Here is a 26061-nt window from a genome sequence, read left to right as displayed (position 1 = left end):
AAAATACATCAAATAAAAATTAATTATTGTCATCTAAATGACATCCAGTTCCACATCTACGCGGTCGTCGAAAACTCGTCTACCTTTTATGATTGGTCCACCTAAAAGTAGATGTGGAATTGGAGGTCATTTAGATGACAATAATTAATTTTTATTTGATGTATTTTTTTTATTTGTAGTATTTTTTCTTTTTTCTTTAATGTATTTTAATTTTATTTTATTAATAGAATTTTCTTTTTATTATTATTATTCTTTTTTTATTATAATAATTATTAAAAGTTATATAATATTATTAAATTAAATATTTTAATTATTAAATTAATTATTTTAATTATTTATAACAATATACCCAATAATAAATAACAAAATTCAACGACCAAAGAATATATAATATTAAAATACATTATTGAATATATTAAATAATAAAAGTATTTTTATTTTATTAATAGAATTTTATTTTTATTATTATTATTATTAAAATTATTATTATTATTTTTATTATTATAATAATTATTAAAAGTTATATAATATTATTAACTTAATTATTTTTATTATTTATAATAATATTTTGTATTTTTTAATGTTATAATTATTTTTAAAATATTTAATAATAATAAATATAATATATCCAATATAATATACTAAAAAATATAATAATAAAATTCAACAACAAAAAAAATTAAAGCAAGTAGGAGGTCGCATCATCTAGTGAAGTTCAAATTTTTTTCTTTTAGGAAGTCGCATCCCCAGATTGCGACTTGCAATTGAGGCTAAAAAGTAGGGCAATATGATATTTTGTTTTGGAAGTAGGACAATCTAATATTAAAAATTTTAAAAAGGAATATTTATATAAAAAAAACCCTGAAAATGAGTGTATTTATGTTTGTTCGAATGTTGAGAAAAAAAAATTATTTTAAGGCATAAACATTTTAAGGATAGAGATAACTTATCACAAACTCCACAGTTGTCATTAATTTGATTCTCAAAGTAAGAATATGGGAATGTATATCTTATTACTTTCAATTTTTCTAGAAATGTTAGGTTTTTTTTATCAATATATCATTTTTTTTTAAAAACTTAATCAATGTCCCATTTTGAAAAAAATAAATTAAATTGTTCTATTTTTTGCCAGCGCATCAATCAAGTACATAATTAATTTTTTTTTGTACTGAGAGATTGTATCTTGGATATGCGATCTTCTACTAAGTTTATTTTATTTTATTTTTATTTTAACTTTTGAAAATTATTAATTTAACTAAAACAAAATAATTAAAATATAAAAAAAAACAAAATTATATTAATAAAATTAAATAAAATATATTAAATTAAAAATAAAATACATCAAACTTAATGGAGTTGATCATTTGTGTCAAAAACTCTCTCCTATTTTGTAGATAAAATAGCAACACATTTTTATTTTGTTAACAACTCTATGATATTTTTAATCAAATTTAAGAAATAAATAAAATAATAATAATAAAATATTATTAATGTAATAAATAATAATAATAATAATAATAATAATAATAATTTTAAAAAATCAAAATTATAATAATAAAATTAAACAAAATATCAAAGTTAATGCGTTTAAATAAATGTGACAAAATAAATAACATGTTATATTATTTTAACAAATAACTCCTATTTACTATTACTAGTTAACTTAGTAATTATTTTGTTAACAACTTTGTCCTATTCTTCATTCGAATATAATAATAATAATAATAATAATAATAATAATAATAATAATAATAATAATAATAATAATAATTTGTTTTTTAAAAAATATTTTATTATTACTCTACCGAAGCAAACATCGTTCCCCTAGTACTTTGGGGATAATACAACAACACAATTTTATTTTGTTAACAACTTTCTCTTAGTTTTACTTCGATCTAATATAAAAAATAAAAATAATTTTTTTTACTCCGATCTAATACAAAAAAAAAATTATTAATGTAATAAAGAATAATAATAAAATTTTAAAAAAATCAAAATTATAATAATAAAATCAAACAAAATATAAAAGCTAACACGGTTGGATAAATGTACCAACATAAATAAGGTGTTATATTATTTTAACAACTCACTCTTATTTTTCCGTTAAATTAACACTTAATATTGTTTTGTTCATGCTATTTTTTTTCCTCCCAAGAGGAAGACTCATACACCATTTTCTTTAGTTATTATTGTTATATAAATATATATTATTTCAAAATAAGAAAATATGTATTATCAAAATATTTCATAAGCTACATCAACGTTGTTATCAATATTTAATATTGTATTATAAATATTTAAATAATCCTATCCATATGCTTTAGATTTTATTAAGTTGGTGTAATTCAGTAATATATATTTATTATTTATAAATCATAAGTCCTCCAAACCCGTGGATGGTGATTGGTCTTTATTGTAGAGTTTCGAAGTCCACGAATGGTTAAAAAATTCGAGAGGGGTGGTGTATTATATTAAATATTATATAGTTAATTAGATTAAAAAATTAATTAGTTAAAGTAACTTACTAACAATTTAAGATATCTAATATCACTCATCATGCTAAAAAGCTGTTTAATACAATTTAAATTTGAAAAATCTCATGAAAGAAAATCCAGAAAAAACATTGACCAAAAAAATTTTAAAATACCAAAAATTTATTGATTAAAAAATTTAAAATACAAAAAATTTATCGACGAACTAATATAAATTTTGTGGGTAACTATCTATTTTATTAATATAAGTTAATATGTCAATTAAGTAGAATGAATTTTACTTAAAATTGCTAATGAAATATTTACCCAACTTGTATTGAACTTGAAATTGCTAATGAAAAAATATAAGTAATAAGATTATCGATCCAAATAAAAGATCCATAAAAAAAAATTAATTAAGTTTTATAGAAATACATTATTTTCTAGTTGAGTTTTGTATTAATGTAGTGGTTGTAATATATGGTTCACAATGCACTAATGAAAATTAGTTGTCGTAAGTCTCCCCAATGTAGCTTTCGAAAACTCATGCAGCACTGATGCGTACTCTTCAAGTACATGGTTTTGTTTTGTATAAATTTTATATTACTCTCTAAGAAATATTGTCTCACATGGATTTTATTGGTGAATATTTCCAATTAGCTAAACGTAATCAATGGTATGGATTATAATGAGAATAAATTTTATGCGTATGAAGATAAAAAAGGAAATGGATACTCTCCGGTAGTGAAAATTATCTCAATTAAAATTCTCTAATCCGTTTTTATATTTTGAAGTATTTATTTACCCAAAAAAATAGTCATTTAGATGTATGTTTGAAATTTCACTAGATACTCTATAGCTGTGTGCTCCGCATGCGCATAGTTTCCCTCCATAACAAGAGAGTTTCTTCAACTTCTCGTTACTCTGACCAATCCGAAGATAGTATAGATTTATGTGACCATAATGAATCCTTGGGACTCAACTTATTTAAACATTCTTTTAATTTAAACAAAAAAGAGTAATGGTATTAAAGATATGGTCTGCACATCAATTGTGTTGTTGAGTACTCCAATCACCTACCTAAATGGAACCAATGACAGATAAAAGTAATAAACAAAGTAATTAAGAAAATATCGAAGAAAACACTCAGGTAGAAATTGTATCCTATTTATTAATCAACTAATAAAAATTACAAATAGAACACGGCTTACAAATAGAACGCGAAAACAATAAAAAAATTAGAACATCCATGCCAAGTTGCAGGATGAGCCATTCAACATAATGAACCAGTATGAAAATGAAAATAAAGATGACCAATCAAACCACATTATTTGTTGGAGTCCAGAGGGAGGTAAACGATAATGCAGTTAAAAGTGCATCATTCTTGCGATCACCTCTTGTAACAAATCCTTCCTACAGCATTTTGTTGGGCACAGTTGGCCCAATTTGTGCGGTGGTAAATGATAATTTACTGATATTTCTTACATCATCTCCTTGTAGTGAATCATCATTTATTTTAATTGCTCCTAAGAAATAGAAAATGCATAATGGTTATGATTTATGACTACTAGGATTAATGAAATGGGAATGTAATAAAATATTTTCAGACAGAAATAAAGCATGGAGCATGAAGGCTGAAGCACAGGCAAATACACAACTTCCTTTGCTTCTTAAGTTGAGAGAATGAGAAAAAGAAAACAATGAAATGATTGTTTTAAAAATTGAATGTGCAAATTCCATCATGTGTGGACTCAATTATATACGGTTAGATGTCATACAAAAAAATAGATTCAAGAAAGGGACTACTAGCATCTATACATTCCAATAAGACTGTTATCATCGATGCAGTGCCTAACAAAGGAGGTGTAAGGTAACACCAATGGTTTGATGTAAAGATTAATGGTGGGCTTGTGAAAAACAGCTTATGGGAGCCCATAAGTTCTTTCGAAATCATCTCCCAAACAGATTCCATAAGCACCCGTGCCATAAGAGAAGCCCAAATAAGCCATTCTAAACAGGCCCTAAGTAAAAAAAAAAAGGAAACTTACATATTTGGCCGCATGGTTAATGCACTTCTTTAGTGTTCACTGCAACAAAAGGAGACTTCCTTTTTAAGGAATAAGTACACTTCTTTGCCCCTAAATTTTGTTCCTGGATAGGATTGTCTTTATGGGGGTACCCCTCTGCTGTCTTTCTCATGGCTGTTTCAAATTTAGTTACCTCCTCTGCTCTGATATGCAGAGACATGCCAACCTGACCGCATTTTGAACATTTCATGTTTCTTGTCGCATCTGATTGGAAGGATCTTAGCCTCCACCAAGCTGTATTACCTTCCCTCTCCTTTGCAATAAAGTTCATTTTTCTGTAAAAAAAGAATTTATGAACCCTTACACAAGGTCAAACATCAAATTCAAGGACAACCCACTTTCACCTTTTAATTCATCACATTAGCAAAGTATACTTCAAGGACTGGTTATTTTCCTTTTATTGAAAATTATAGCAAAGTATATTTCCTTTTTCAAATCACATTAGCAAAGTATACTTCAAGGACTGGTTATTTCCTTTTATTGAAAATTATAGCAAAGTATTTTTCAAATCACATTAGCAATTATTATTAATCAATTATATAAAACCAAAAAGGAAAGCAAGTTAATGAATAGAGTAAGCAAAACGACAGCCTGCCAGCAAGCAAGACAGGTATCATAAACGGCAATTATCACAATCGTGTGTTTTTTATGGTTTTGTTATGCGAAGCGTTGTTTTCAATAAACCGAGTTGCAGAGCCAACCCATGAACCATGACTGTAACAAAAATAACCAGCCGGCGGCGGCGTGAGAAGAGCGCCGCTACTATGACTTCACAATCTTCCTCGTCGCTCCGGCTGTGCCGCCTCTTCCAGCGATTTTAGCACCACGCCGCCACGGTGAACAACGGATGTCGCCTAAAATCTTACAATCTCACGATCTGTCGTGTGCCCCAAACAACCATGGTTGAGGGCATTCAAGACATTTTCCTTTGTTACTGTTGTGCGTTTTTCCCAGAAAAAGCGCTTCGACTTCTCCACAACAGCCGCTACCCTAACATTCGACGCAACGGCGTTTTGCGTAGCACCAGACCACCATGATGCAACAGCGCAATTGCAGCCGCGGCTACTTCTGACTACATAGATAACTACTGATACCCTCAAGCAGATAACTGCAATTCTAAAGTAGTAAATGTTACCTATGGTGAATATGTGACTACTGGTGTCAACCAAGCTTGGGCAACAATTCAACTTCTAAGTCCTGTCATGTAATTCTGAGATTAAATATTTTTACAATGGATTTGGCTCTTCTAAAGTGAGTAATTCACTTTAGACAATAAATAAGTAATATAAACCATTTATGGTCAAATGAAAGGTTGATATTATGTAACCATTATGGGTGGTTATAAAATAAACCATTGATCTACTAACTTTACCAACTTCTCAAGCCAAATTATTTCACAATTGTTCTCGATCAAATAATAATCAGTTCTAAAATCCAACCTGAGCAGAGAAATATCGAGCCCTGAACTGGTTTTACACCTTCACTTTTATCTGCTGATAGCATCTTCTGAAACGATATTCCATTAAAAGACATACAAGTCACTGCACGCCAAAAGAACAACAGTAATCCGAAGTCATTAAAAACACTATCAGAATGGATTGCTCAAATTGCACATATGATCCCAAGTTATTTGCTTCTCATGCCAAAGCAGCCAAATAATTAAAACATTATTATCCTGAATTCAGAAAAGCTCTGGAAACAACTTGGTTCATTAACATTCATTAACATAAACCAGAAATATATATATCAAGTAACAGAAGTACAAATTACATACTTGGCATAAAGAAATTTGAAAGCCATAAAAGACACGTTGACAGAGGAAGGAAGATCAGAAAAGATGAATCCAGAATCAAACCACTAATAAATTCAGAAGTACAAAGTATAATACACACATGTAGAAAAATGTAAACACGAACCTGGAGAGTTCATCAGTCATATGTGCCACAACCTGGGAACGACCAGCATTTGAATGAAAAGTCTGAATTTTAGAACTATAGTGACTTTCAGTGAAACATGACTTTCTTTCCCAGAACATGAAACTCTGATGATATCTAAAGTCATGAGCATAATAGGGGCTTCAGGCACAATTGCTATCCTGTTTACTTGCCAGCCAGTCTTGATAAAAGTTAAACGCCCTGATTGGTTCGCTCAATTTGCAGTACATGTTAAAAAGAATCTGAACTGGAACATGATCATTCAATAAACCAGATTTCAGTAATCTAGCATAAAGCTCTTCTGCATCTTTAATGTTGCCTCTAATACACAACCCCCTAATAAATTCAGTATAAGTTATTAAATCTGGTACACACCCCCTTTGCATCATCTCATTGTGTAGTTGATGCGCTAAATCGAGATCTCCTAAATTACAAGCACCACCTATCAACAAATTATAAGTAACCACATCAGGACAAAGACCTTTTGAACGCATCTCTTCCTTCAAAGAGTGAGCATCGTAGATATTTCCACTCTTCAATTGTGCAAGAATTAAAGCATTATAAGTAAATACATTTGGGAGAACACCAAAAGCCAGCATCAGATCTCTTGTAAGAAAAGCATTTCTAAGATCTTCACATCTTCCATAAAAGTCAATTATTAGGTTCCATACTATAGGCTTGGGAACCATTAAATTATTCAACATCGAGAAAAGCATGTCTTTTGCTCTCACAACATCTCCATTCAAACATAGGCCTTGAATCATAATCTTGTATGAAATTTGATCAGGCATAATTCCCATTCTAGACATAACTCCAAAAATATAGCAAGCTTCACTAATTTTTCCCTCCTTGCAAAGTGCACCAATAAGAATATTATAAGTAAAAACATCAGGAAGTAAACCTTTCTTAAGCATTTCACATGCATATCCATTTGCAAGATGCATCTGTTGATTCTGGCAAAGTCCATTGATAAGAACATTATACGAAACAACATCTACTCTTGTACACTTTTGAATCATCTCATTCCAAAGACCGATAGCTCGAATACTTGCCCCATTTTTAAAGTAATTATCCATGAATATAGTTGAGGTAACTAAATCGGGTATATCTTCGCCATTATCGTCATTTAGTATTTCTTCAAGCATCTTTGTAGCTTTCTTCATAAGGCCTTTCTCACACAATGCATGTACAAGTATGTTACAAGTAACCCTGTTTGGCAGAATACCAGTATTGGACATGGTTGTAAATAGATCCAAAGCTTTTTTTATACCATTAACAGCACAATAGCCCTTAATTAAAGTGTTGTAAGTGGCACAGCTCGGACGAGGACCAGATTCTAACATCTCTCTAACAAGACGATCTGCATTCCCCATAAGACCGAGTTTGCATAGCCCATTTACAATATGGTTGTGAGTATACACGTCAGGGATGATACATTTTTGCACAAGTCTTCTCCGAAGCCACAGGGCAGCTACCAATTTACCTTCCAAGCACAAAAACCTAATAGTGGCTGCATTTTCTGCATAGTTATATTCATGTGAATATCCTTGCAGACCTATCCTTACCAAAGATATGTTTTCCCTGCAATATTCATGTAATAACCAAAAGTGTCATTTGCTTCAGAATCTGTAACATCTTTCTTCTGATTAATAATATACTCTCCAAACTTGATGACATCAAAGCTAACCTCATCATCTTTAGACGCTCTAGACTAGACTTTAGCATTGTATCCAACACGTTGAAAACAGCATGTTGGCCCTTGCCGCCACCAAAACTCTTGTTACGCAACGAACAATCTTGAGCATTTACCTGGCACTTTCTCCCAATAGCTGACATTAGATATTGTGTAGACGAAAACACCATTTCCTCTTCACATAAAATCCTACAACCAAATAGTAATAAGCACCAAATCAAGAACACTATACATTAATAAAAACTATGTGTTCGAGATTACAGTAAAAAGTGTTAGAATTGATTTTGCCTCTTGTCACAAATGGTTTGGTAAATAAAAATATTTAGATGCTTTACTACGTTGGAAAAGGTGATAAAAAGTAGCTTATGAATTAAGTTGAAAATTTTGCACCAATTTTAAGTCCAACTTTCTTTTAGAATAAAAAAGTCTAAACTCAATTATAACGAAATCCAATATACAAAATCAAAGTTCATTAATAACAATTGTCACGCTCAACCAACCCTAGACACCTAATGTAATGCAACTTACTTTAAAGTTAAAAAAAGTCAAGTATTAAACATGTTTTTAACCCCTATAAAATTAGGTATCTTTCAAGTTTAGTACCTATAAAATTTGTGTCCATTTTTACTTCCTCCTTTCATAAAAACTAAGCTACGTAGCACCAACACTTTCGATCGAAGCCGTGCCCCAGTGTTCGACATTGACACGGCACCGACACATTGATTACATTCAAGTAATTCATTTTTTCAAATTATTACTAATGTCAATGGGTCAGTGTGTGTCAGCACAATTCGTGCTTCATAGAAACTGAGTGCTTTTAATTTAATCCCTACAAAGAAACTAAAAACACTCATTTTTACAAAAGTTGGGGTCTAAAAACAGATTAAAAAAATTATAACATATTTAATTCAAAATTCAATACATAAATAACTTTCAAACTCGATTATAACCAAAAACAAGTTCATGATCACACACACATAATGTAATAATGTAATAAGAGTGAATTGTATAAATTACCTGACATGTTTGACGTCGTCACCGTCACCTTGGGAGCAGAAAATATGAGCAAAGCGTTGATTGATAGACTGAACAGTGCGATTCAAAAATCTTAGAAAACCAATATGCATCGTCAACGGCAACAAATGTTGTTCCCCACAGGCAACAAATAAAATTGCACTCGTTGCCATTCAACTTATATACTCAATTAATTTACTATCTCATAGAGAATTTGAATCCATCTGTAAAAAAAATAATAAAATAATAATAATGACAATGATAATGAATATTAACATAAGATTCGTACATTTATCTAATAATACAATATGCCACATCTTGAAAAATAAAAATGAGAAAGGATAATTGAAGGGAATTTACATTATTCAAGAGAAAGTAATGCGGATAACGAATATCAGCGATTATTATGTGTTGTTGTTGAGAATCAGCACCATTCGGTAGTGGTAAGTGGCTAGGGTTTGTAGTACTTAGTTTCTGCACTTTTTTTTGTTTTAGATTTGACTTTGTTATTTTACTTCGGTTTTGCCTCAGTTTTATTTCGATCGATCCAAAGAAGCGTTGGCGTAGTAAGGACGAACGATGAGGTTTAAATCTCTTTGCTGCGGCGCCCCTGTAATAATAATGTAATTGTAATAGTGTACGTTTTAATTTGGGCCTTTTCCTTGGGCTTTTGTTTTTCAATTTTGTGGTTGCTATTTGCAGCTCTTTACACGAGAATCAATATCAACGCACTCACTATGTGAAAGATTAAAACAATTTAGTTCCTGTAGAAAAATGCAAGTTATTTTAGTTTTTGCTAAAATTTCAACATATCTATTTGAATGTTTATCTTTTTAGATATATTTACAATATTATAAAAATAAACTTATAATTTTTAAGAAATTCTTCTATGTCCATATATTTTTATGTTGATATATTTTCGTTATTTTTATCTTAAATTTATGATTTTTAAGAAATTCTTTTTTAATTCATCTCAAATTATAAAAATAAAATATTTTATGGAAATATTTTATCATGTATTGCAAAAAATAATCAAATATTTAAATTTTGGATGACAATTACATATAATTGGTTTCAACAAAAATTAAAATTGTCTGTAAGACAATTTTGTGAGGACTACAGTCATCTTAATAAATTATATATATTGCGTTAATACTTTAAAAATTATATATATAACTATATTGTTGAAGTTAAACCTGATGCATCTTGTTACATAAAAAGGATTATAGGTTATTAAACTTTGTGGGTATATATATATATAATTTCATTATAAGGTCGTCCTTTCACTTTCTATCTTTTCCTCTCTCCTTTTCTTCATTCAAATAGCTTAAGATAAACACAACTTCGCCCAATATTATTTTAACTTAAGCATTCCCTGGACTTTCAGCAAATTATAAAGAGTAATGAGATCGTGCAATACAAAAGCATGATTCTCAAACAAAAAGGATATGAAAGTATTTTCTCTTAACCTCAGCAATTTTATCAAATTCACTCCTAGCCTTTTCACCATTTTCAGCAATTTTATAGGATTCTTTACCATTTTTTAAACCAACCTAATTTTTAGGTTGAAACGAGAAACCAGTTTTCGATTCAACTAATAAATATATTCTATTTTTCAAAATTATGGAACACACAATGACAATAACTTGTTTGATTCTGCATTAAAATTAAATTTTCGCATCAAAATGCTGTTTTTTAACCCATGATTTTGTGAATCTAAATGTGTATTTGATTTTTCAGTCACTAAAATTGATTTTAAAAATGACTAATTTTATAAAATTAATTTTAATTAAAAATAAATTGAATAGAAAAGTTTTTTATTTAAATACATTTATGTAAAAGTGAGTTGAAAAAAAAAATTTCAACATGAAATTCACGTGTAGACTAAAAACCTACAAATTGTAATTTCAAATTAAAATAAATTTTAGAGACAAAATGAATTTTACAATTCCAAAATCATTTCTGACAACTCTAAACGTGAATCCAAACATAAAAATGTCAGCGTCTCACTCACCACATAACTGTGTTCAAACCACAGCCTCTCACCGCCATAACAAACACTCGTTAACTCTTTAAACAAAACTGATAAATTATTTGACTCTTCCATGCAGTTCAACTCTTTAAGCTAAGACTGTCCCAACCAATTTACTAAACAAGAAAACATCAAAAATAAAAATCAAATCCCAAAATTTTCATAACTCACTAGATATGCTATCTAAATGTTATTATTCATATATTAATACAAGTTTCAAAGTAATATGTCGACACTTTTCCTGTTACAAAACCAACTGCCAAGTTGGTCTCCTCAGAGTTAGTCCTTTTAATGAAACAATGGACAAGTCATGTGCTCGTCCCCAAATGAAGCTTCCTTTTCACTGGCTTTCTTCTTTCACTAAACTATCCTCTTCAGATATGTGCTCAATCACAGGGGTCTCATTTACAGGTTTAATGTTTCTAACCAAGCTGTCAGAAGCACAAATACTAGCATTTTTAACTGCCTCTCCGTCATTTGTTTTTGGGGGCTCCGTGTTAGGCAAATTAGAAGCGGAGATGGTCTCAGCCAATTGCTTTGGTTTGTTCAGTGCGTGACAGTGGGGGCAGTAGTAAGTGATAAATAGGAAATCCTCTTTCCGAACAAGACCTGACAATAAATAAGCAGATATAAAACACTTCCCTGCCAATCCATCACATATATATGTGTATGTATCTTTGTATGTATATCAAGGAAGATGCGTATTGTGTGAAAAGGATTAAATATTGGTCATTACACCTTGTCATGATAAAATAATTGAAACAATAAAAATAAAAATTTGAAGTGATCATGTGACACCATTTACTATTAATCTTCATTATCTTTATATAGTTGCACAGGCAAAATTTATTTCTATTATTCTTGTGTAAAAAGCCCTCTCACTAGATATATCCCCACACACAGGAGGTACATATCGAGTAAGAGCACAGAGGTGAAGGGAGTTAGTATTGACCCAACAACTATATAAGTGATGGTCAAGATTGATTTATGCTTAAACTTATTTTTAACCATCCATATACACTTGTATGATAAAAAGATCAACTTCTCTAACTCTTTAAATTTCTGCAAGAGAACAAAATTTAAAACCTATTTCTCTTACCATTATGCATATAGCAGTTACCACATATGAGCGCGTTAGACTGCATTGGATCCTCCTCACCCACAAGCAAAGCTGCAATACGAGCAATCCACCCTCCATAGTGCTTTGTTGAGCTTTGAGGTTGGTGATGCTCAACAACTAAAAGTTCATTCTGCACAAGAGTCTGAGTTTGATCGATTCCCCTAGAAGCAACTAATTGTTGATCAGGATGATTTGGGGTAGTGGACTGAGTTTGCACTTGTTTGCGATTTCGAAGTCCAGTAGACTGCACACGTTCAACTTTGTTAGACTTTCCTGCAGGAGCCCCAACTTTAGATTCATCTTCCATATGCACTTTCAAACCCGAATCTTCACCCAACTTGTATGCCAAAACAGCTGCAGCAGCTGCCTTTGCTGCTGGGTCAGTGTCATATTTCTGCAATCACAAGAGACATACCCGACAATATTTAAGTAGTTGCAAACAAATATCACCATTAGTAGCCTTCCAAGTTCCAATGATGTACTTCAAAAAACAGGACTCTACTCAGTTCATATTGAAAAAAGAATCAAGGATTCTAGTCATAGAATTTATCATATGTGATTTCAATTGTTTTCTGAACGTTGTTGATTAACAAAACAATCATACTCGCATCTGGTGACTGAGAATAAAGAAAAAAATTAGGGGAGCTCAAATGCACGGTTATGTGAACTTCATCCTTCTTTAACTCAGTAGTCTCTCCATTAAAAAAGTGTATCAATTTTTCTATTTTTTATCCAAGGGAAGGCCACTTTTTCCCTTTATTGGGTGATATGATATCAAATGACGGGGGAGTGATTGTTAGGGAATCAAAAAGTTTGATTGGATTTGTTTGTTCTAGCAGATGCCAACATCTAGTTATAGAATCATATCATATAACTATACTAAAAGGTTTACTTCATAAAATGCACCCAAATATATCCTTGAGGTTTTAGATAATTAAGAACGTGACATGAACAAATCAATACAGACCCAAACATATTTCAGATGCTCCAAACAACAAGGAAACAGGGTGATATGGAAAGCCATGTAACAAGCAAACAGCGTGATATTGAAAGCCATGTAACAAGCAATGCATCAAACATTACCTGAATGAGTTGTTGAGTAATGTAATAATTTGTTTTCTCTTTGAGCTCATCAATTTTTGCCTTCCTTTCAGCTCTCAGCCTATCAAGATTTTTCTGGTCCCTGCGATCACCTATAAAATCATACCTTCAGATTTAATTTTCAACTAATATTATATGCACCTTGCATATTAAACTCTAAACACAGGCTTCCAATCCAAAAAATTAGAATCTAATGTTGCAAATCCTTCAAGCACATTTTTATCTACACAGAAGTTTCATTTGAGACATTTGTCCTAATTTACATCAATTCTAGGAGCTTCTAGTAAATGTAATGACACATCATCATCATATTTGTTTATCGACATTTACAACAAGACTACACCGAGGCAATCAAAATGATGCATAGAGAAAAAAGTTGGCTTTATATTCTTGGCAGAAAACCCACTTAAAGCACGAATAACAACAGAAATTCTACTAATAATAATGAAGTATGTCATATATAGGTTGACTATCACTATGCCAAACATCAAATTCAACAATAACAACGGAAAATAGAAAATTAAAGGTTCTATTGACCTAGATCTGGATGTCAACTGAAAATTCAATAGAACAACCGAAATGATAAAGAAAAGGTGCTCTGAATTATAAAATCCAAAAATAAACTAGCTTCTGCATGATATTTGTGTTAGTTATAAATCTCGCGACACCTACACATCCTTATGAAGCTTACAAATGTTGAATAAGCAGCAGATGATAAGGCAGGCAAAAGAAACATCGGAACAACTCGAATCGCCCTCATTTTCCAATTCATATTCATGGATCGTGTTGTCATAATCGCATAAGCTATGGCAATGACCTGAAAAGGTTGAAACTATTTAAAGCAAAATCTAATTTTCCAACAATGCCAAAAAAAAAGAAAAACTTAAAAGAACATATTAATTTATCCTCAGATAAATTCATAATTTGAGCGAACCCCTCATTTTCATCCTACAAATATACAAGTGTTATAAAACTATAGTCTTCAAAAAGACTGTTCTAAAAAAATTAGTAACCAAAGTGACATCTCCTTCTGTTACTCTCCCTTGAAAAATAGTAAGAAAGAAGGTAAAAAAATAATTATAGGGTATAAGTGGATTTCCATCGCAAATCTACTTCAGGAGTCCAAATGTACCTTCTCAAATTTGCATATTTTCAAATGTAAATCAAACACGCTAAGAAGGCAACAATTGAAATTATTACCAGACTACATTATCTACAAAATCTTCCAAAAGATGAAATGCTTGTATTTCCAAAGGTCAAAAATCGGGTTTAGTCTTAAACTTTTATTTCCTCTTGAGTAGTCACTAAACTGATATGATTAGCAATACGTCTCTAATCTTATAAGTCAAATTTTGTAAGGTTGGATTAGACTCAACCTAAATTCAAACAAACTACATTAAAAAGATAGTTCATTCCAATCTCCAGTATCAGCAATCATTCAAATAACACATATTCAAACAATCACAATACATCATCAAAAAGTCGGCAAATCAACAAACCAAAGCCCTAAATAAATAAATTTCATGGTTCACATAGTAATATGGTCTAATTAGTGGAGTTAAGTCCAACTAAATTATGTTTTTTTGTCAAGTAGCCTGATTAACATACTTTTAGCTAGCAAGTGACTTGTACTTAGAGACAAATCTAACTAAATTCTAAAACTATGAATAATAAAAAATGATTAATTAATAAACACAGAAAATAATAAATAAATAATAAACACCTAAAGTAAAATGAGAATGAAATAATAATATAATATACCTCAAATAAAACAGAAAAAATAATAATATGGCGAGAGGTTCGTCTCAAGAAACGGGATCTCTTGTTCATTCTACTCAAAACAGAAGCTTCTTGTTTCGAAATATACTGAAGCCTCTTCTCCAAATCATTTTCATTAGACCTAAATATAAACTTCCAAATTCTCGAAATTAAACTCTTATTACGCTTCTTCTTTCCGTTTTCCTCAGTAGTAGTAGTAGCATTTTCAGTAGTAACCGTTGCTTTCTCTTCAACCATTTTCAGTACCAATTTATTGGAATTAACGAAACTGAAGAGAAGAAAAGGAGTTGAGAATGAAAGCACGTTTTGGAGAAGTTGTTCGGATTGAATGAATGTGGAAGGAATTGGATCGCGGAGAGGGATGGAGTTCGATCTGAGGAGTAGGATGCTGCTTCGAGAAAGTTTCGTCACGCGCGCAGGGGCACGTGACGAAGTTGATGAATTACGAAGCGGCGCTGAAAGAGAGAGATATGATGGTGAAGTGGAAATATTGAGGAAAACACGAAGAAGGGTAACATCAGTATTCAAATTTAGTTGTTGGTGTTTAAGATTTTTTAATTACATTTTTTATGATATTTTTAAAATTTATCGTTAACAGTTTATTTATTTTTACTAATTTCTCTTATGTCGGCAAGTGAACAAGTCATTATATCTTAACCAATTATAATCTTTTATAATAAAGACTCTTGATTTTTGTTCTAAAATTTTATCAATCGATATAGGATAAATTTTTAAGTTTTGAATATAAAATTTTATAATTATGTAAAGTATTTATGATATTAATCATCTTTTAAATTAAAAAAGAAAATATTCAATTTTTTCATTTTATATCCGTTATTGTTATCTAATAATACAATCAAATAATATTTAAGAATATTCTTTTCTGGAAAAAATAATAATAAAATATCTTACTTTTCAAATTATCCATCAAAATATTTTACAATAAAATAAAAAGACTTAGTGTTTATCATATTAGTTGTCCTGATTAGAGTTTTATTATTCAGTTTTTTATTTTTTAATAAAGTAAACACACTCTAAGTTTAAAACTGCAACTTCTATATTGAAAATAGAAGGACATTTTTTATATTCTTCTTACAAGTTGGTATTGACTTTCTAACTTAGAAAAGAAAATGTTCGAACGTAGACTAAATTTTGAAAAGGTTAACACTACATTTATTTTTAGGAAAATTGGTGAATATTATAATGAAAAGTAATAATATTATATATGTTTTTTTTTAATTAATTCGACTATGTCAACTCAAAATTTTAGTGTGAAACTTAGTTCGAATGAATCAACTTAAATTTTAATATAACTTTTTAATTCGGTCCTGAAAAATTATATCTATAGCAGATTAGTTTGGTCATATTAAATAATATATAAACTTCATTTTGAAAAAATTATGCAAAATATTTAAACACAGCTAAAAGTAAAATATGTAAAATATAAAAAACTTTTATATTATATTTAAAAGAACATTAATAATATTTTTTAAAAAAATGTTAGAACATATAAAAATTTAAATTTTTTGGAAAAAAAAATACAAATAGTAGCATGATGGATTAGTCCCAAAATCCACAACTCGTGTAGAACATAACTCGAATATTTATTTTTTAGGACCGCTTTTAAAATAATTAATTTAAAACCGGATTGATCAGTTCTATCTTGATGTATAATTAATTTTTCAACTTCAAATTTTAAGTTTTCGTGATTTTTTGTAAAAAAGTTTATGATATTATACAGTATGTTATTACCTCACAACTGCACTAAGTTTTCAGAAATATTTTGCAAAGATTATAATAGGAGTCACGATTTTTGCACTAATAATTTGGGATCTCATTTGGTACCTAAGAACTACTATCAAGCAGTTTTTGTCGCGAGAAAAATAATTTGGTACATTTGTTAGTTTGGTTTAGTTTTTTAAAATTGTTTTTTTTTTTATTTTTTAAAATAAAAAAATAAAAAATTTGTTCGAATATATTATTTTTAAAAACTATTTCTCATATTATTGTTTTTAAAAGTAAAAAAATTAAAGTAGTTATGATATTTTTTAGTTTTTTTATTTACTTTTTGATACTTTAAATAAAAATTAAAAACAATCAAAAAAATTGTTTCTTTTTAAGTAGTTAATGAGTTATCAATTATTTGCTGATTAAAAAGTATTTGATTATCTCTTTAAATAATAACTTAAGTGATAAATTATTGATTAAAAAGTATATGATTATCTTTTTAAATAATAACTCAAGTGATAGAACTTATTATCTCATTTAAAATAAATAAAAAATTATTTAATTGTTTAATGACTAATTAAGAATTACACCATTCAACAAATATAATTTATTTCATTATATGGTCGATGAATTATCAATTTTTTTGATAGAATTAATTTCTATTTTTAAGGCACTAAAAAGTACATGGTCAATAACTTAAAAATATTTAAGTAATACAGTTTATTACATTGTCATTTAGTTGTACTTTAATACTACATTTTTCATAATCTGCAAATACCTACATAATTAATGACTTATAAATATTTATTTGATTAAATCGGTCAATTTTATGGTTAATTGATTACTTTTATACTACATTAACCAATTGTGAATTTAATTATGACTCACTTGTTAAACGAATCAAAATTAAAAATTTTACATTTAAGAAAATAAATTTTAAAATTTTGAAATACAACTTTTAATATATTTTTAATTATTTATCGTGCCCTTAGGACTTGTCAAATGTTCTTGAAATACTTATTATCATTTCTTTGCTATTATAAAACTTGTATCACATTTGGTTAATCGGACACATATCATTAATACAATATTGAAAGTGATTAATAACCACGTAATAAATTAAATTAATTAAATATTTTTTCGTATTAATTGTGTTAACCAAATAATAAACAATGTTAATTAGATATTTGCACGACATTAACCACTCAACATCATGTGAACATTAACATACTGTGCTTTAATACACGTATTTCAAAATTCACTTTTCTTCAAGAAACGTGAGAGTTTGGTTCTCTGTTGTTTTCTAAACTCTTAAGGCAATTCCTAACAACAATGAATTCTGTTTTGCACCAAAGGTTTTCTCTGTATTCATGAATTATCTTCTCTCGATTTTATGTGAGAACACAAATTTCTTTCGATTATACGAATCTCCATTCTAAGAATAAACAATAGAAGGAGACGGAATGGATGTTGCCATTTTTCATTCTATCTCATCAATTTTTAATATTCAAACAATGAAATAGCATAATTAAAATAAAACAATGAAGTAACAACTAACATATGATAGTATTTCTTTTTATTATGTACTGTCAATCTTTAATAAACTACCACACTCTTAATCTTTATCAATCTTAAGAGTGTGGTAGTTTTGATGTTTAAATAGTTACATCATTTGATCCTCTAATTATTCAATACTTGTATAAAAATTTAATGTTTACATTTTTTTTTGAAATATAATGTTAACAATTTATGATTTTTAAATTAATATTACTCCATATACTAATCTTGTCAAGGGTATTTGTTGAACTTGACTTGAAGCTACTTAAATGCAAAATTCCCACGGAACCCATGTGAGGTGGTTTACCAAACTTTCCAAACCCTAATAAATGAAGATGTCAAACATTTGAGATCCAGATTTCTGAAGACACACTCCTCTTATTTTTTTTGTTATATATATTATCTCTCATTTCTTATTACCTTTATGTGTTCAAATTTTCTATTTGGAAGTTTTTTTTAAGATTTAGTTTGAATATTCCAAAACAAATGAAATAAAGCATAATGGATAAGAATAGAGTGAAGCGTAATAGAATAAAATATTCATTCTATTGTTGATTTTCATTCTATTTTTGATTAGTGAAGTGGAATAAATAGTAATAGAACGGAATGAATTATAATTTTTTTATTTTATTTTTACCCTTATGTAAAATTAAAACATGTTATCTTTTATTAACACCCAAAGAAATAAAAGACGTTAATGATGGAGAAGAAGACACATACAACAACAACAACAACAGCATTAATAATGGAACAAAATAACAAACAAGGTGTGAATTACCAGCAACTTGATTCTAAAATTGTAGGATGCTACAAATTGATGCCTATATCAAAAATTAGCATCCCTAAATTATAAATGGATTATTTTAAAACATGTTATTTTTCAATAGCAAATATTTTAAACTGACTCCCATACTAAAAATTAAATTGTCCCTTAAAAATTCAGTATCAAATTAGGCCCAACATTATTAGCCAAAACTAAAAACACTAGTAAGAGGATAAAATGGGTCAAAATATTACTAAGAGACATGTAACTGAAATGAAGACATTTCAAAATTTCATAAATATTTTTCTCAATTTTTTTAATTTTAGTGACTAGCCGAACTACGTGCTAGAATTTTAAGACTAAATGGAATTTCACTCAAAACCCTAAAAAATATATAGTGATGTTTGGATTGCGCAGAGTTTTGACAGAATCATAACGCATCACCATAATTTTGATTAAAGTTACACTTTAGAACTTCAATAAATGGCAAACTTACCATTAATACAAACATGCACCTAAACATGAGAAAAAAAGGTTTCCCACTTCAGTTCAAATGTACAGTCATGATATTAGGAAACAGACAAGATATAAAGGTCCATTAGAAAATTGGATAGCTCATAGACATATATGAAAGATAAACAAAAATAAGATAGAATATCTAATGATGGTACTTTTGTCCCCTCAAAATTGTCCATGACCTACGAAATTAGCGATTGAAGAGTGTTAGCCATTTCAATAATACAGGAACATGAACAAGTAGCAATTTTTGGTGATAATTACAACCTGCAAATTTTTTACATAGATTTTAAGGTCGTTTAAGGAATAGTCTTGGGACGTGAATAAGAGATCATTTGTTACAACTTTTTTTAAAAAATAATCACTTTTACGAGTTTTCATTTGCATGTCAGAACTTTTGAAAAAAAAATACAGAATCTGAAAAATGAACAAAAACTGCTTCAAATGAGAAGCTGGATGTTACAAACAATAATGATTTGGGTTAAATTGGAAAAAAGTATATAATGTTACATTAAAAAAATAAACTACACTTATAGTGAAAAGAAGAAAAAAAATCTTTTCCAAAATGCCATTATTTTGGAACTACATAGTAAAATGTCGCTAGGAGTATCCAAAGTGTCTAAGAAATGTCTATAAATGTGTTTAATATAACTTTGACTATTGTTTTCAAGTGACTTTAGCCTTCTTCATTGCAAATCTATTTCATTTTAGCCATTCATCAAATGAAAAGTGAAGTAACACTGTAATCGGATTAGCCCCCTTTGTATAGGTTTTTCATGCAAAAGCCCAAAAGTGGCATTAGTATAACGAAAATATTTATTTTGATAAAGTAAAACTTCAGATTCTGATAAGGCTGGAAAATTAGTTATGTTCTAATCTATCTTTTAAACCAAAAGTTAGCTTTTCTAAAAGTGGCATTCAATTGTCCCCACTAAAGTCTTTTTTTTTTCCAGTAAAATGAAGCAACCAAGTCAATGCACGGTCTAGGTCAAAGTATTAATGTAGTATGTTATTATCCTTGTGCTATTATTGAGACTAAAAGGTTAAAGAGAAAGAAAAAAAACAGAATGCAACAGGAGATTTGTTACCTGTAAAGCTGTTCCACAAGAACAAGTAATGCTATCTGATGATTTAAGACCATTGAAGATAACTTGATTGATAAGTTAGCACGTTCCCTTATTTTTTTTCCATGACCATAGGGTCCACCGATACAAAAAGATAAACGTGAAGCACCCTATGAGAAAGCATAAATCAATACAGTTTATTTTCGTTTAACAGAAAACATTATTCAAAAGTATCATTTGCTACATTAAAAGAACACAAAACTGAGGTGTACAGACATCATCCTACAGAACACACAAATATAGAAACATAAAATGACTTCCGCCAGAAAACAGTGCAGAAAATATGTAATCTAAATTGCATCCTTCAAGTATAATGTTTGAGTGATTTGAGTTCCCTAGTTATTTTTGCTCAAGTTGAATCCTCAGTTTTCTCTATGAAACAAATGTGGTTCAACCATTAACTTTTTATCCAACTGCTAAAAGTTGGATGCTGACACAGTTCATGGAATGCTTTGTGGGATAATTACATGTCTTACATATGGTTAATGGCATGCTTTTAGGGTTACTAATAACATTTTAAACCCAAAAAACCAACATTTGTGTGAGCATAACTTATCCAGTGAAAATCCCTTTACTCTTTTTCCTCTTTGTGCTAGGTTTTCCACAGTAGGGGAAGAAATCAGGGAAAAACTATGGAGCTTTAACAGCACAGCTCCACCATTTTTACGAACCCCATAAGGCAAGCACAATAGCATTCAATGGTTCCAAAGGTTGGAGGTGTAATATCCGAAATGGTTCAATCTAAGTGATCCAAGGTTTTGAGAAATGAAAAATTGCCTAACAATTGAAGGGCAGATTCATAAAGGCGACACTGAGACTGAAGAAATCGAGCGTTTGATCTTGATGACTTGGAAGGAAGCTCAGAGAGAGAAGATCACAGGATCATGAGACAAATGTTGAAAGTCAGGGTAGACATGGTATTGGAGGACAGAACTCAGATAGTGAGGGTCGTAATGAAGAAGTATTAAAGGATGAATCTGCAAGCTCGGATGATTAAGAGTACACAACAAATCCAAATGAAAAATGTGGACAGTGATAGTAACATTTCGTTGGATGAAGGTGATTTTGATGAGAATAATGTAGGGAATGGATAACTGTATTGCCACCAAAGACACTAAATACAAATGACAATCACACCTAAATACAAATTGACAATGTAGGAAATGGTGCAAGTGACAATGGTGATGGTGGGACTAATGTTAGAGCTGCAGCTTCTTCAAGAGATCCAGAGCCAACTACAGTTGTCAATTTTGATGATAAATATGGTGATTTTGATAACCCGGAAGTACACTCCTGAGTGATAATGAAGACCAGCCAAGAAGGAAGTTTCCAAAGTTTTAAGATGTCGTAAGATAGTGGTTAAGTGCAATTGGTAATGGAATTAACTAATTCGAAAGCACTTGTAAAAGGAAGCTATGATGGAGTGTGCAAAGAAGAAAAATCTCTATATGGCAAAGAACGACAAGAAAAGAGATGTTATTAAATACATGAATGGCTGCTCATTATATATTGAGGTTAGCAAGTCTAGCTTCGGTCCATATGTACAAGTCAGTTTTAATGACTCTCACACATGCCACAGAAACAAAAAGAAAGGCAGGCCAAGATAGAGTATCTTTTAGAGAAATTCATTACAATGGTAAAGCATACGTCAGACATGAAGACAAAATGTTTAATAACAGAAGCAATGAAAAAACCGCAGGTTAGGTTGTCTAAGGCCTATATGGCCAAACGAAGAGCCCCGAATCGGATTTGGGGAACAAAAGGAGCTATGCATAAGAATTGATTAAAAGTTATCCCTACAGCACAATCACAATCAAACGTGATGTAGGAGACAAAGGCAGGAGGCCTATCCAAAATATGTCTATCTTCATCTCCATAACTCTGTCCGCAAATATTTGTTCTCCCTCATCAACAAAATACATCTGCCTAAGGAAGAAGAAGAAGGAGAAGAGTTGAAAGGGATTTGGAGTTTGTACATAGCCTGAACAATTTTGTATCTACTGTCAGTCAAAGACAATCACAATACATGTAATTAAATATAAGTTCAAACCTTTTTGTATATTTTCAAAATTGTTACAGTAAATATGAAATATCAGTATCTCTTCTTCAACTGTGGGCCTATGGTTGTGGCAAAATATAATGGTGCATGGTAGATCAAATTCAAAATTCAATTGGTTCATGGCTTCATGCTATAATGATCCATGGAAGAGATCATTTACAATATCTACTTACAGTATTTCCTGCATGCGCCACTAACTCTGCCATTTGCTCAGATCGTACATCTTGCCCTCGTTCGTCCAACATCACAACCTATAAGTGCAGGTATATGACAGATAATTTAGTTAAGAAAGAATAAAAGGCCAATTCCTGCCAATAAGACATAGATCTCTATAAATATATCAATTGAAAGTAAAATGGATTTCAACTTTTAAGCAAGGACTTAAAGTAGACACCTTAGCAGTGAATTATACAGCAATCTTTGCAAATTGAAACTATGTCAACCAAAGTAATTGTAATTAAAACATTATAAGACATAGATTTTCAAATATAGAACGATAGTGTGGACTGTGTTAAAAGTGGGCGGAGTCTATGTGGAGAAAGTACTCCTGCCAAGAAAACAAACCTTATTTGAATTCAACACGATGTATAAGTGCATAAAGAACATTAGCAATTGGAAACGAAAACGTAATACAAAGTTTGAGATTAACACCTACTCGAGCTTAATTAGATTCCATTGTGTCGTCATGAGCACAAGATACTTAAAGGAGTATATAAACATATTTGGTCACATTACATGACTATTCTGAGGACCACAGAGGTATAAATTTTAGATTCATGTGCCTTAATAAAAGTTGGGTAAGAAAGAAAAACTACAAATAAAAGCCGGTAAGAAAGATAAAACGACAAACAATAAGGAAGAAACTTCAGAGTTAAACAGCAGAGCAAATGGAAGTTTTGGTTGCAACAACCAAGCAGTATTTGTTCTGAATCTGAACACTGAAATTTACTATCCATCTCATCTCCAATATGGAATAGAACCCACTTACAACTTATAAGTACACATAAGGAGCATAATTATTTGTTTCTGGAATTTAAATTCATGCATGTTCAAGACTATACCCAATCATCAGACCTTATAAGATTCATCATTGCCGTGTCTTCGTCATCAACCTGAGCCCTTTGGTCACTATACAACACAAACCAAAAATCCACCCTTTCAATTAGACAATTAAAAAAACAATGTGAACATCTATGCGTTGTAACAAGACATAAAGGGGTCTTCTCATGTGAAAATTTGACCACACCTTTTCATGTAAAATTTTTATTCTTATGTCTCTTTGGACAAAAATCACAAATGTGAATAGAATTTCACTTATTTAACTTCTATGAAAAGATATACTCCAAATTTTCACATAACAAGATCATGTGAAGTTTTAACATGACAGAATCCATTTGTACATGAAAGCAAGGGTGGATCTACATTGGCGATATTATTAGCTGCCCAGCATATCATCATCATTATTATTATAAATTATAAGAATATTGTCCTTGATAACTAAAAATTTCTAGATCTGCCCATGCATGAAAGGTTCCAATATGTGTAAATAAATCCTTGATGCACGCACTTAAGGAAAATTTGAAACTCATGTTAATCATTTCAAAATTCTACAAAATGGAGCCGCTAAAACAAAAGTGAGAGAGTGAATTCACCGAGCATTTCTGGGATTTGGCCGAATTTGAACATCCTCGACACTAGAATAGTACTTGATCTTTTCAACATACTCGTCAACCATGAGTTGCAGTCCACTTGATCGCTTTTTTCCGACGGATAATATACGAATAGGAAGTGCTTTCTGCAAATAAGCACACACATAACTACAACAACTATAATAACGGAGTAAACCAATTTGGTCTCAAAATATCTCTCTCATCTATCTATTTGGTCTTTCTACTTAACTATATCTACAACATATATAAAGAGGATACACCATTTTGGTATAGCCTTTTTTATTTCCAAAATTACCCTTCACTTCTCAAATTTAATAAGTAATAGCAGCAAATTCAATATATTTTTTATCCGAAATAACAATACATACACATTTTAATTAGTAGGGACCAAATAGGACTGTTAATTGCTGGAAGCAATAAAATGTGAACGCAGATAAACCCTAATGATAGAACATAAGTGTTTGGTAAACGGTTAATGATAGTGAAAACGATAGGGTTATGATGAAAATGAACGAGAGGATAATATTTACCACCGACGATTGACCCGCGAAGTTGCATTTGGTAGCTGAAAAAGAAAAGTAGAAGGTTTGATGAGTGAAGGAATTTGGAAAATGTGATAATATAGAAATGAATTAAAGATTGTTGAAATTGAAACCTTTAACATGAACATGGTTGGAAGCGCTTAAATTGAAACCGGTACAAACGTGGAATGTGGTGGCGCTCATTTGGGTGATGAAATGAAATAAAGCTGCTTCCAACTGAGTGACAATTAAAATGCGCCCTGCGTTTTTTCCATTTCCATACCAGACTCTCAGACTATGCGTCTAGCCGTGTCCAACACACAAAATTTGACGGCAAAAATTTTGAGCACAAATTTAGTTGAGATTTTTCAATTTTTCTTGCAAAATTTAAATTGGACCGATAAAAAACATGGGTTGATTTTGTTCAGTTCATCTAATTTTTTTAGGACATAAACTACAATAAAAAATATATATAATGATTAAAGAATACGTACTATATTTTCTAGGATAACACTAATGTTAAAATGTGAAAGAAATATAACAGTTTTGTTGAGATATTGATAGTCGATTTTAAGTGAAGTGAGGTGAAATTATATTCAAATTAATAGAAATTGTGTTTGTTTGGCTTGGTTTAATTTAAACTCATATACTCAACAAAAATATCAAATTAATTAATTTCAATTGAAATTTTGAATTTATTAAATTATTAATTTCATTTTTATATTTTTAGTCTCTATACCAAACTTACAACACACAATTAAAATTTAATTTGTAAGATATATTGTATTTTTTTAATTAAGTTTTTCTTTTTAAAAAAAATTATAGGATTTTTTTTATAGAAAAAAATGTTGGGGATTATGAGGTGGTTGTCGCCACCCCTAGTCCCAAGCAA

General features: G+C 30.0%; 3 protein-coding genes across 4 annotated transcripts; all 3 read right to left on the bottom strand.

Annotated features, from left to right (window-relative positions):
* Positions 1–3617: 3617 nt before the first annotated feature.
* Positions 3618–9800, bottom strand: LOC101491568 (uncharacterized). Of its 2 annotated transcripts, XM_012715255.3 has the most exons (8): positions 9560–9800; positions 9203–9423; positions 8180–8374; positions 6475–8073; positions 5998–6099; positions 5694–5755; positions 4520–4833; positions 3618–3997 (listed from the first exon to the last, which is right to left on the bottom strand). In XM_012715255.3, exons 2-4 carry the CDS (start codon positions 9370–9372, stop codon positions 6636–6638), a joined length of 1803 nt encoding a protein of 600 aa, XP_012570709.1. In that variant the 5' UTR covers positions 9373–9423; positions 9560–9800; the 3' UTR covers positions 3618–3997; positions 4520–4833; positions 5694–5755; positions 5998–6099; positions 6475–6635. The 2 variants fall into 2 exon arrangements, with proteins under 2 accessions (XP_012570709.1, XP_004498596.1); XM_004498539.4 differs by lacking the exon at positions 5694–5755.
* A 1569-nt stretch (positions 9801–11369) lies between these two features.
* On the bottom strand, positions 11370–15765 carry LOC101491243 (uncharacterized protein At2g24330-like). The gene is made up of 5 exons (XM_004498538.4): positions 15214–15765; positions 14125–14269; positions 13435–13544; positions 12331–12745; positions 11370–11840 (listed from the first exon to the last, which is right to left on the bottom strand). The coding sequence occupies exons 1-5, from the start codon at positions 15466–15468 to the stop codon at positions 11572–11574; spliced, it is 1194 nt and encodes a 397-aa protein (XP_004498595.1). The 5' UTR covers positions 15469–15765; the 3' UTR covers positions 11370–11571.
* Positions 15766–19698: 3933 nt separating this feature from the next.
* On the bottom strand, positions 19699–25603 carry LOC101490926 (putative RNA methyltransferase At5g10620). The gene is made up of 7 exons (XM_004498537.4): positions 25304–25603; positions 25179–25213; positions 24631–24773; positions 24040–24106; positions 23152–23229; positions 20884–21029; positions 19699–19977 (listed from the first exon to the last, which is right to left on the bottom strand). The coding sequence occupies exons 1-7, from the start codon at positions 25371–25373 to the stop codon at positions 19938–19940; spliced, it is 579 nt and encodes a 192-aa protein (XP_004498594.1). The 5' UTR covers positions 25374–25603; the 3' UTR covers positions 19699–19937.
* Positions 25604–26061: the final 458 nt, after the last annotated feature.

This window comes from Cicer arietinum, chromosome 4, assembly GCF_000331145.2.
Source record: "Cicer arietinum cultivar CDC Frontier isolate Library 1 chromosome 4, Cicar.CDCFrontier_v2.0, whole genome shotgun sequence".
NCBI lineage: Eukaryota > Viridiplantae > Streptophyta > Magnoliopsida > Fabales > Fabaceae > Cicer > Cicer arietinum.
Note: the sequence above shows the minus strand (reverse complement) of the source record. Positions and strands in the feature narration are given on the sequence as shown.